Here is a 13079-nt window from a genome sequence, read left to right as displayed (position 1 = left end):
TGTAAAAACCAACAATACAAATTATAAATTTTCAAATATATATAAACAAGAATACTCAAGTAGAAAGAGCTCGACGATATTATATCCTGTACCAGTACCTTCTCTTTGTCCTGTACCACAACTGTATTAAGAAAACGGGAGCAACAAATTTTAAACTTTAATTTAACGGCACGGGCATCAGTGCAGCGATGCTTGTTTAAAAATTCATAGACTTCTTCGATTTCACGCGAAATATTCAATTTTTTGTCAACAAATTTCATATTCCAACTTAACTTTAGAGGCCAGTAGTAAAAATTTTAGTATATGTCCTGCCGAAGCAAGAACATATGTATATGTTTAAATAATCATGAAAATATGTATACCTCTAACTCCTCACAATCTACTTAAACTACCCTACATCCTTACACACTTCACAACATAATGGTTAAACTACAGGGTATTAGAGAAAAAATATCGAAACGTGCACTAAAAACACATTTTTGCATATGGTTGGGTATCCTCTGGCTCTCAGTGAAAAACATGTAGGAAAAACAAAACTAAAGCTGACATTTGTGCGTTGCCAAAAGTCAACATTGTGTTATTTCTTCCTTTCTATACCCTAAGCCCATTAAAAATGGAAAAAGGGTACTATAGTTATGTTAAATTTTTTGTAAAAGGCAGTAAAAACATATCCGCATAAGATTTATATAATCTTAATCAGCATCAATAACTGATTCGATCTAGCCATGTTCGTCTGTATGTCATCTGTCCGTCCGTTCCGTTTGTTGGTAACTATAAAGGCGTTTGTTTAAATTCAACTCAAGGCGGCTTTTTATTAAATTAAATTTAATAAACTCTAAAGAAATATAATTGATTGAAGAAAGTTCTGGGTATCTTTCAAACGGGCACTCCCGAAGAGAGCACTGTTACTTCTTTTTATTTAGATTGCTAGTGTTGGTGTTGGTGTTTCTATCCCGCATGCATTTTTAAAGGGCTTAGCAAAATTTTTGCCATAAATATTTGATAATGTGCTCCGCAAGGGGCAAAAGCTTGGACCATAGATGCCTTGGGTGTTTCCTCGAAATTGTTAACTTATAGCGAATTAAGAGAATTTATATACTTTAGAAAAGCGAGCTTAATTATCTAGTCAAGCTATAAAACATGGCTACAAACAATATCAGTTTGCAACGGAATACTGGAAACTGAAATTGAAGCGACAAATGACCAAATGACAAATAACCTTCAAAGAATGTTAGATTTGTTTAGAACGCGTGTAGCAACAAAGAAATATAAATAAATAAAACTAGCTTGTTAATTAGCAACCGATGTTATGCACATAATTATAATAAGAATGTATTCATAGTGTGCAGAAATAAATTGTTTACTTGCCAATTTTTATGGTGTCAACTTTGTTTGTTTTTGATATTGATGAGTGCTGGCCAAATGACAAATATAGAATGAATCACATTATCCGTGCCAACCAATCAAACAAAATAACAAAATAACACTTTCCATTCAGAAACTATTTTTCTTCAAATTTTAAGAATGTACTCCGTGTAAGTGGCTACTATGCCGAGTTGACACAAATTGTCACAGGCTCATCAAAATCTATTTCAGATACCGCAACTTTGGTCAACTGCAACGAGGTGCTTATCGTGCTCACATAACCCTGTGTAACCACCGCATCAATGTCAAGCCCCTAATACTCCAAACTGTCCACTTCTCAAAGTCTAAAGGCAGCGATGGTAAGAGATAATATAACTTAACATAAGAGAATTCACGTTGACAAAAACCTTTTGTAGGTGAGGTACGTTTAGGAAATGATGGCAAAAAACTAGCTGACGGTAAAAAGCCTCCAATGAGCAAAAAGGGACCCGTCGGTCCGCCTAAAATCGACATGAGAATCATTCCCGCTTCATATCATAATCTGAGCTATGAGGAGCTGAATAAAAAACTAGGTCGCGCGATGTCGCCACATCTGAGTATCTATAAGAAACAGTTGACCTCAGTGATGTCCATATTTCTGCGTATAAGCGGATTTATTCTGGGCATAGGAATTTGGACAATTGGGTTGACTGGTTTGCTTTGCGATATAGATGTCAATGCCATGGCAGAGAAGATCGAGAAATGTGATTGCAGTAGGACCGTTTTTAATATGCTCAAGCTTTTTATAATAATACCTTTTGCCTATCATATTGTGGCGGGAACACGGCACTTGATCTGGCATCTGAATGTTTTCCTTAGCAAACGAGAGATTTATGCAACCGGGTATGCTGCCATCGTTTTGACCTTTATTTTGGCAGCGGCCTTAGCCGGCATTGATGTTCAGGAAAAAACTAATGAGCTATCTAAGGTATCAAATGATGGCGAAATCACGTTAGAGTTGAAAACACTGCTTAACGAGGAGACCGAAGAAATCGATGAACACGAGTTAGACAATGAAATGACCGAAGCTGATGCAAAAGAGGTGTAAAATTATATGCTCATGGAGAAAACGTATACTTCTACCAAACCAACAGAAAGTGAGGCAATGCCACAAAAAAGTAAGCTGCAGTTTTAAAAATTGACACGGTAAATTCCAATTTGTAAATTCATATTTTTGTAACTATACAAGTAAATTATTAGTAGTTACCATTTTAGAAGTCGCATCCAATTACATTAAAATAAAACTGTTTTTTTTTTGTACAACGCTTGCCACAATTTATAAGAATAGAATAAAGCCTATCTTTTTATATGTTTTTTCTCCAAATAAAATAAATTTCTTATATGTAATCCTGAAAGCTATAGCTTCGTTGTCTAGTGCTCTGTTGAAAAATAGACAAAATTTATTACAGTACAGCTGAAGAGCATTAAATTACAAGAACTTAAATCGCCATCTGCTACTGAGCACGTCATCAAAGGAAACTTTCAACTTAGTGCATGTATTAAAATCTTTTAATTTAACGAAACAATCACAAAAATGCGTTTGATAACATTAGACACTGAAATGTTGAATAGCATTTGTACTTAGCTGCATAATCTACGGTTCATTGGGCCTGAACATTAAAGAGCCCGGAATTCGAGAGGTGGTTGGCGATGGGGAAAGCCATTAAGTTTATTAAGAAGCTTTAATTAGTTTATACAGGTCTACCCACGAACGAAAATAAGAACGTGTCTACATTTCATTAATTACCGAGCTGTCAGGGCAACCAGCGACCACTTTAAGACACTTCTTACCTTTTGATGGCCCCTCCAGGCACAGACAACAACAATAAGGCCTGACAATGGAATCGGAATGGGGCCTGGGGCCTGGAGGTACTCAAATTGAGAGTCGACGGTTTTGATTGAACAGTCGCTACTTAAGTTTTGACGTTAATCTTTGTTTAGAGAGAGCAAGAGAGAGTAAGACTGGTGCGGGGAGGGGTATCAGTTTTGCTGACACTTCATTATGCGTTTTTAATATGAATATATATGTATACAGACTACAACAATGCCGCCTAGTCGATAAAATCTCATTTCGCTGCGAAACGTTTGATCTTAATTAGTGTACTTGAATGTTCGCTCATTCAATCGAGTGTCGGCTTTGCATCAGCATCAGCATCAGCGAAAATAACAAAATGTCGCAAATTACCAAGGGGCTTTCGCTGTTGGAAGGTGGTAGTGGGTGATTTCTTCTTCTCGCTTGATTGGCAGTTTCGCCCCTTGCGCGCTTCTGCCTCTTTTTGCCTAAGCGGATTTCATTCGCATATTAATTGGAATTTACACAGCGACAAAAGAAAGCGGCTGTGGGGCTAATTAAATAGAGTGAATTCTGTTTATGTAACACAAAAATTCGCCACAGTGTAGCAAATGTCAGGAAGCAGCCGCGTCAAATTGTCAAACACGCGCCAAACTTTAGAGTGTGGCAAATATTTTTCAATTAAAATGGCTGCTCAGCTATTTGCTCAGCGCTTTGGTGGCTTGCATAAAAATTTAGTGGTGTCATAGTTGAACCCCACACACTGAGTAGCGGTCGAAAATACAATGATGAGCATTTGTAGAGACATTACACCGATTTACCCCGTAGGTAATCAAGGTGATGTCAAAAAAAATTTAATTAAAATTAAAACGAGCAAGAAAGGCACGCCGAAGATTTAATACCCTTGCTTTTCATTAAGCTCTTAGTGCCTTGCCCGTAAGAAGTACAGGGAAAATAGTGCCGAGTATGGTTAATATATATTGAAAAACATAGAAGTTTTCCATACAACACTTTAGTTTTCGTCCGATCGTTTCTATGGCAGCTATATGATAGAGTGGTCCGATATTAATAGGATTTGCATATATTTAGGGAGCATTGTAATATGGTCAAACACACACTCGGACATGTCTACATAGACTCGGCTAATGATACTGTTCAAAAATATGGGATCGGAGATGTCACCTTCTATGCATTACACATTTCATGACCAAATTATAATAGCATCTGCAGGGTATACAAAATTAATTCGATAGACGAGCAAGTCAGATAAGGGCGCATTTAAAAGCAATTATATTCTTCTTACAAAATTGAATAAGTAGTATACATAAATAATATGGAATTAATAGGAATTTGATATGTTTTCCTTTAAATATTTTTAAAGATAAGTTCTTGGACCATACATATGAGTATTCGATAAGAAATTTATATACCGAGTGAGTGAAACCAAATCGAAAACAAATTAAAGTCTGATGTTTATAAGGCTTATGGATTAGATAAACAGTTGTACACTAATTAATTTAAGCTACTCTTAGTATATATTATATTTTCGCCGGACTAGAAAGCATATTTTCAATGTAATCAGATTTACTCTTAAACTTTTGTGGCTTATAATTTGCTAGACACTAATTAAATAAGCCTTTAGCAGTTGAGCACACCGATTTTAGACCAACAAATAAAATTAAACACGGCACGCAACACACTGAAAATGTTACGTTAATCTATTTCCAGCAAAGCACTGGGATTCATTCGGCTTAATTACTTTAAACTTTACAAACACTTTCATTTATGTGTGTGTGTCTGTTATTGCAGGTATACCTTTAATTTTGCTGAACTCGAGGCAAAATAGACGCTTAACTTTTTGAGTACCTACCAGGCACTGCAGAAATACAAAGCGTAACTAAACCAAACCAAGCGGGTATTCCAGCAACTGTCGATAATTAGCTACAAAAGTTTTTACTTGGCTATTAACACGAATTTGCTGCATAATGGGCTTGTCTGGCATAGATTTTGTTCTATGGCCTTTTGGCCTGGGCATGTGGCGCATTAAGTCAAATGCTTGGGCAATAAGGCACTGTCTTGGCTTTGCCCAAAACTTTTGCACCTCCCACTCGAACTTGATAGGCTGTGGCAGCAGGAGCAACACTCTCAGCACTGGCACAACAATTGCCGTACACTTGACTGGCGCAGAGTGTTTCATAATTAAAGGCGAAAAAAAAACGAAATTTCTAAAGAGAAGCCTTGAACCCATTCAGTGGTTGTGGCTGTGCCTGTGGCTGTCCCTGTGGCTATGCCTGCGGCTGCGTTGCGTGTGGCGGATGGCAGCATGGCCAACTTGCAGCCACAATTGTTGCACGCACAGCCCCAGTCAAGTGGAAAAATAGTTTGGGGCGTGGCCACTTCTATATATTTGCACAGTATGTCCCTGCACACAATTTTATTTCATATTTTTGCCCCCCAGGTCCCGTGGGCTCGTTCCAGTTCTGCATGGCCTCTAATTACCTTTTGGTTGGCGTGCAAGTACAACTTTTTACTCTGATAATTTCTTAATACTGTAATAGGATAAGAGCATCATTGGTAACCCTAGCCAGGGTATTATAGTGTCACTATCTATGTTAATTATAACAGTACGATAAGTAAATATCGATAAAGAAAAGCGGCTGCAGAGAGGAAGTGGAAGGCAGTCTCTCTACAGTACTAGCAGTAAGAAGACGTGTTGTTAAAAATAAAAAGGCAACCCGAACATAAGTTAAATCAACGAAGAAAATCATACTATTACAATATCAGAAGTGGGATTGACTCAGAAAAAAAAAAAAAAAAACACAACAAAATGGAAAATATAAATATAAATGACGTGTCAATAGCGACATTGAAAAGTTGGTTGGCATTACTAAATTTGCCAACAGAGGGTACCAAAACTGAGCTGATGGCGAGATTAAATAAGGTACCAGTGGATATCCGAGACGATGCTGCAAAGGAACTTGAAGTTCAACGTAACAAGGAACAGACAATTGAGGCTCAAAATGAGTTGCAAAACATAATGCAACAACAGCGTGACGAAATAGCAAATGGCGCCGAGATGCTGAAATTGATGCGTCTCGAAATTGAAGCGTCTCGAAAATTCCTAGAAGAATTTCAAGTAACGGTGAACCGCAACTCGCACATCGGCGGGAGCGACGGGGGAGAGCAAGAAAGTGAAGTCGGCGATTTATTGCAGCTAGAGGATGGTCACACTGAAGAAAGACCACGGTCGACGGATGGCAACGCTGGTGCAGCTGATTACACTGGAACGGATGGCAACGCTGGTGCAGCTGATCACGCTGGTGCAGCGGGCAACGCTGGGGCAGCTGGAAGGATCGACGAAAGTGGCAACGCTGTCGGAGGCAACTTAAATAATGGCATCCAAACTGGAGCGATGATGTTAGCCAAGGAAATTTTATTAGAATTTACTGGAGAAAGTGAGGTGCGTAAATGGGTAATGCAATTCTTCAATGTGGCCAAGATCTACAGACTAAATGATATGCAACAGCACTTGCTTTGTATAAGCAAATTGAAAGGCGGTGCTTTGAAGTGGTTGCATGCAGACCCTATGCGCATCATTGCTCCGATTGACGAGATGCTAAATCAATTGGTTTTGGCCTTCGGGGGAGGATTTTCGAAGTCGGAACTACGACAGAAGTTCGAGGATCGGGTTTGGAAACCAGATGAGGTGTTCGCCACATATTTTAGCGAAAAAAGCATATTGGCACAGGACATCAACATTGATGTAGAGGAGTTAATGGAGGGTATTATTCGAGGCATACCTTGCGAAAACTTGCGCACTCAAGCTAGTATGCATTGCTTTACCAATCCGGCTCAAATTTTACGTGCGTTTGCAGCTATAAAGTTGCCAATTAAACGGGTACGAAACCATGTAGTGAAACAAACTGCACAGGAAGCACAGGCGGACAAACAACAACGTTGCTACAATTGCAATGTTAAGGGCCATTGGGCCAAAGATTGTTTAAAGCCCAAACGGGAGGCAGGATCTTGCTATGCGTGCGGCTCAAAGGATCATTTAATAGCAGGATGTCCAAATAAAAAGTATGATATGGAAAACAAATATGTAAGATACTTAAGAATTCATTTTAGTAACTCATTTAACAAATCAATAATTGCAGAATGCCTTATAGACTCTGGCAGCCCTATTTCATTTTTAAAGGAAAAGTTTGTGCCATTAAAAGTAAAGCGTATGCCAGATGCAAATTCGTATGTAGGTTTAAATGAAAGTAAATTGAAAAATTTTGGAAAAATTTTATGTTTTATGAAGAAAAAGTTAATAAATGTTTATTTTAATGTTATAATTGTGGCAAATGAGTCTATGAGGTATGACGCTGTGCTTGGTAGAGATTTTATGGATTCTTTTGGTTTAAATATTGATTTAAGAACATTAAAAATTGTGAACGGGCATAAAGTTGATCACCAGAATAATGGTAAAAATGATATCATAGCTACAAGCTACAAAGAAAAACAAAAAAAAGTGGACGATGAAGATATCAAACACGAGCAAAATGAAACTATATTGTTAAATGATAAAATCGTTAATAAGGAAATAGTCAGTAATGAAACTGGTAGTGATGAATTAGTTAGTGAGAAAATTGTTAGTCCGGAAACGCTTGGTGATAAAGTTGGTAGTGATGAGATAGTTAGAAATAAAATAATTAGTGGTGAAATAGTTAGAAATGAAGTGATTGGGATCGAAACTGTTAGTGATGAGATAGTTAGTTATGGAGAGCTTAAGCTCGAACCTGATAGTGAAGAAGTTGTTAGTGATGAAATTATCTATAATCAAACCGGGATTGAAAAAGTGATTATAGAAGATATAGGAAACAGTGCAGTTAAAATTAATAATCATGTTAATGAAGCGCCAGTGAATAGCGAAATCATGGGAGTGTTAGAAGAGAATTTTGAGAAGGATATCTTAACAATAAGTTGGGAAGATTCTAACAAAAGAGAAAATATATATATTTTAAGTGAAGATATTGATTACAGCACAAAGTGTGAATTTGAAAATTTATTTGAAAATACTTATGTAAAAGCGAAAAGGCCAAATCAGCCAAAATTAAGACATGAGTTAAGCATAAGATTAGAAAACGACAAAGTATTTAATTGTACACCTAGGCGGTTAATTTATATGGAAAAAGAAAAGTTGCAAGAATTATTAGACGACTATTTAAAAGATGGAATCATTAGGCCAAGTTGTTCAGAGTATGCATCACCTATAGTACTAGTGAAGAAAAAAACTGGAGACATGAGGTTATGTATTGATTTTAGAAGACTGAACAAAATTATATGTAGAGACAACTACCCGCTACCATTGATCGACGATTTATTAGACAGACTATGCGGAAAAACAGTATTTTCAAAGTTGGATCTAAAAAACGGGTATTTTCATGTTTTTGTTAATGAGCAATCTATTAAATACACTTCATTTGTTACCCCTTTAGGACAATATGAATTTCTTAGGATGCCCATGGGTTTAAAAACTGCGCCACATGTATTTCAAAGATTTGTTAATAACATATTTTGTGATATGATAAAAGATAATAAGGTAATTGTTTACATGGATGATATTATGATAGCAAGTACAAACATAAAGGAACACATGGAGACCTTAAAGGAAGTGTTTATAAGACTGGTGCAAAACAAATTAGAGTTGAAATTAGATAAGTGTGAATTTTTTAAAAGCAGCGTTAAATATTTAGGATTTGTGGTGGATAGTAAAGGCGTTAGGGCTGATGAAAAAGGGTTAGAAGCGGTTAAATCCTTTCCAATACCAAACAAAATTCAGGGAGTACAAAGTTTCCTAGGGTTATGCTCCTACTTCAGGAGGTTCATTTTAAACTTTTCTATATTAGCTAAACCCTTATATGATTTATTGAAAAAAGATAAGAAATTCAAGTTTGGAGAAGAGGAGTTTAAGTGTTTTAATATGTTAAAAGATAAATTGTTAGAGGCGCCAGTACTATCAATATATAATTACAAAGAAGAAATAGAACTACATTGTGATGCCAGCGCAGTGGGATTTGGGGCTGTTTTATTTCAAAAAAAAGAAGATAGGAAATTACACCCGATTTTTTATTTTTCTAAAAGAACAACCGAAGTAGAGTCTAAATATCATAGTTTTGAGTTAGAAACGCTAGCCATCATTTACGCATTACGCAGATTTCGTATATATCTGCAGGGAAAACGATTTAAAATAATGACAGATTGCAACTCTTTAACTTTAACGCTTAACAAAATAGATTTAAATCCGAGAATTGCTAGATGGGCGTTAGAACTACAAAATTACGATTTTGAGTTAGTGCATAGATCGGGCAAGCAAATGCAACATGTGGATGCGTTAAGCAGATGTTATGAGGACATTTTAGTTATTGAATCCAATAGTTTTGAGGACAATTTAGTTATTTGCCAAAGCAAAGATGACAAACTGGTAGATATTAGAAAGATGTTAGAAAAAGAAGAGCACAAGCTATTCGAAATGAGAAATGGGGTCATTTACAGAAAAACAAATGATGGCAGATTAGTTTTTTATGTACCAAAGGATATGGAAGAACATGTACTTTACAAATATCATGATGAGTTGGGACATGCTGGGAGAGATAAGATGATCGATGCCATTGGAAAGAGTTACTGGTTCCCATATATTAAGGAAAAAGCAATAAAGCATATAGGGAATTGTTTAAAATGCATTGCCTTCGCCCCCAAGACGGGTAAGAGTGAAGGACTATTACATAGCATACCGAAAGGAAACAAACCGTGGGAGATGATCCATATAGACCATTATGGACCAATTAATGCAGGAAGGGCTAATAAATATATATTGGCGGTGGTTGACGGATTTTCAAAATTTGTTAGACTATATACAGCAAAGACAACAAGTACGAAAGAAGCGATTAAGGCATTAAAAGATTATTTCAGAGCGTATAGTAGACCTAAGTTCATTGTATCGGACAGAGGGAGTTGTTTTACTGCAAAAGAGTTTGATGAATTTTTAAAAAATGAGGGAGTAACGCATATTAAAATAGCAACGGGTTGTCCGCAAGCAAATGGTCAGGTGGAAAGGTTGAATAGAGACTTGGGTCCGATGATGGCAAAAATGGCGGAGCCAGAAAATGGTTTACATTGGGATGTTATTATAGAAAATGTTGAATATGCAATAAACAACACACAACACAAAAGCATAAAGAAATTTCCAAGCGAAATGTTATTCGGATTACAACAGAAAGGAAAAGTTGTTGATGAATTAAAAGAAAAATTAGAAGAGTTTACACAGGTGAACACGTGTGATAAAAGAAATTTAGAAAATATAAGAAAGAGTGGAGAAATATATCAAAAAGAAGCTCAAATCAGAAATGAAGAGCGGATTAATAAAAAGAAGAAAGTATCAGTAGAATATAAAATAGGTGACTATGTCATGGTAAAAAATTTTGATAGCACACCAGGAGTTTCAAAAAAGTTAATACCAAGATATAAAGGGCCTTATAGTATAGAAAAGATTTTAAAAAATGATAGATACTTGTTAAAGGATGTAGAAGGCTTTCAATTATCTCGCAACCCGTACGTTGGTATCTGGAATAGCCAAAACTTTAAGCATTGGATGCGAAAATAGGCAATAAGCATTAGTTATAAAGATAGATACACATATAAAAGACAGAGATCGGGAGCTCTCTTTGTCAGGATGGCCGAGTTGTAATAGGATAAGAGCATCATTGGTAACCCTAGCCAGGGTATTATAGTGTCACTATCTATGTTAATTATAACAGTACGATAAGTAAATATCGATAAAGAAAAGCGGCTGCAGAGAGGAAGTGGAAGGCAGTCTCTCTACAGTACTAGCAGTAAGAAGACGTGTTGTTAAAAATAAAAAGGCAACCCGAACATAAGTTAAATCAACGAAGAAAATCATACTATTACAATACTGAACTCACTTGATTGCACTTCTGTACGGCAAGCTGCGTAGAGGCAAGTAATTTGTGAACTTGACTATGGCGCACATCGAGAAGTTTCATTAACCAACTGATTTAGAATTGATAGCAGAAATTTTTATATGATTTGGAAAGTTTTTAATAGAATAGACTGAATAAATCTACTTGGAAAAAGATGTCACTAGCAATTAAAAGGAAATTATGAAATTATATGATATTAAGTTCAACTTAAAGAAAATTAAGTTGATATTCGTTCGGAATCTTAACATTGAATTGGGCTTACCACATATAAAACGGTAACCCTTAACTCTATTACTCGAAAACAAATTTTTTGATCTTAATCCAAATTACTCAAAACAAAAGAAACGCTGATGTCTAAATTATCATAAAGAGAAATGCAAACTCTTCTTCTTCGGCATATCAAATAAGTTGATTGGTAATAATTATATATAAATTTTGTTTAGAGAAATATCTGCTGCAGTAACCAGTTCAGTTGCTTTTACATTAAATGTGTTTCTCAAGTACACTAGAGTTTTGTGAATGTGACAACGGCTCTGACTTTTAAACTTCCAATTTGCTGTAAATTCTTTTTAAGAATCGAGAGGAAATGCTACATTCGTTTTAAGCTACGCCAATTCGTTGGAGTACTGAATTGGGCCACTTTGGTCATGGTAGCTGTTTGAGCCCTCCACATGTCAATTGAACTGCTGCAGACATAAATCAATAGCTCTCGAATGGCAACGCCAGCTATAGAACCACAACATGTCAGCCTTAAAAATGAGCTGTTGCAGCTGCTTCCGCTGCCCATTAAGTATCCGTTCCGTCAGCAGGCTCAAACACGCGCGGGCTGGAAAAGTAAGTAATTGCATTAAGGCCAGAAATATTGAAAGTAGTTAAACTGCTAGACCCGGCGGCCGGTTGCCGCTGTTGTGCCTAATTGAATTCTTCAGCGCCTCGCCCATTTATTAATCCGATTTCAATCGACTTGCAAGTCCCAGGTGTAGCCTTGCATTTCCCACCAAATTAATGACAATCATTAGCCGTATTTAGATTGCCACTACGTAAAAAAGAAAAGAAACGTTAATGAAATTAAATGCAACGCGTTTTACCGGCACTAAGCGAAATTTGCAAGGCTGTCAGCATTTGGTTCACAATAAACGGGCATTTAGATTGCACGTTTTAACTGTTTAGAAAAGATTAAAAACAAAATCTTAACTTAAATTATAAAACATTTATTTATGTAAATGACGCTTAATCAACAAACACAGCACTCAGAATATCCACATAATTACAAACTTAAATACAAATTAAAATTAAAAGACATTTTTTCTCCCGCCTTCACTGGGCTGCGATTGCCATTTTTTAGTATACCCTTGGGAAAACTTTTATTTTATATAGTTTTTTGTGTAACTTACTGTTAATATTTTCACTTTTGAATGAAATATAGCGTATAAGTGCTTGTGTAAAATATGAATTATTTTGTTCCTTTAAGCCTAACCAAAACAGTTACAAATATAACCGGAACACACACTGACCGTCTTGTTAACTTTCAGCCAGTTTGTTTTCTTTGATGTCTATGTCAAAATAAGATAACGTCTAAACGAATAGTTGCAATAAAGATTTATCCACTGTAAACTGTTAACCTAATGAAAGAATTTCAATGAAATTCCCATATTTCCCTCTTTGTGCCACGCCCATTGTACCGTGACTATAAATTGGGTCAAATTTTTGGGCTTGGATTTTTTGGGGCCGCCTTCCTTTTAATTAGCATGTTTATTTGACTTTGACTGTACGAGTGAGAGCGCAAAGTTGGTGCCATTCAGAGGCGCAGTGCCCCAGGCGCACAGGGCGTATGTGTAATTTCTGTTTAGTATATGCTTGTGTTGTGCCAAGTGTGTGCTGTCTGTGTGTGTACTAGC

The 13079-nt window shown here is 36.3% G+C and overlaps 2 protein-coding genes across 3 annotated transcripts; both read left to right on the top strand.

Moving 5' to 3' along the window:
- The first annotated feature begins 1403 nt into the window (after window positions 1–1403).
- On the top strand, window positions 1404–2677 carry SdhCL (Succinate dehydrogenase, subunit C-like). The gene is made up of 3 exons (XM_002053398.4): window positions 1404–1535; window positions 1597–1724; window positions 1782–2677. The coding sequence occupies exons 1-3, from the start codon at window positions 1525–1527 to the stop codon at window positions 2450–2452; spliced, it is 810 nt and encodes a 269-aa protein (XP_002053434.1). The 5' UTR covers window positions 1404–1524; the 3' UTR covers window positions 2453–2677.
- A 3053-nt stretch (window positions 2678–5730) lies between these two features.
- On the top strand, window positions 5731–12712 carry LOC138910918 (uncharacterized). Of its 2 annotated transcripts, none has more exons than XM_070207076.1 (2): window positions 5731–7276; window positions 7354–12712. In XM_070207076.1, exons 1-2 carry the CDS (start codon window positions 6024–6026, stop codon window positions 7457–7459), a joined length of 1359 nt encoding a protein of 452 aa, XP_070063177.1. In that variant the 5' UTR covers window positions 5731–6023; the 3' UTR covers window positions 7460–12712. The 2 variants fall into 2 exon arrangements, with proteins under 2 accessions (XP_070063177.1, XP_070063178.1); XM_070207077.1 differs by having other exon boundaries at window positions 5732–7298.
- The last annotated feature ends 367 nt before the right edge of the window (window positions 12713–13079 follow it).

The sequence above is a fragment of the Drosophila virilis genome, chromosome 2 (assembly GCF_030788295.1).
Source record: "Drosophila virilis strain 15010-1051.87 chromosome 2, Dvir_AGI_RSII-ME, whole genome shotgun sequence".
NCBI lineage: Eukaryota > Metazoa > Arthropoda > Insecta > Diptera > Drosophilidae > Drosophila > Drosophila virilis.
This window is presented reverse-complemented; position numbering and strand designations above follow the sequence as displayed.

Coding starts and splice junctions, on each gene's coding strand:
- SdhCL (XM_002053398.4), top strand. Junction 1,725..1,781: donor AAAGTCTAAAGGCAGCGATG/GTAAGAGATAAT, acceptor AACCTTTTGTAG/GTGAGGTACGTTTAGGAAAT.
- LOC138910918 (XM_070207076.1), top strand. CDS start 6,024: ATGGAAAATATAAATATAAATGACGTGTCAATAGCGACATTGAAAAGT. Junction 7,277..7,353: donor GCAGGATGTCCAAATAAAAA/GTATGATATGGA, acceptor CAATAATTGCAG/AATGCCTTATAGACTCTGGC.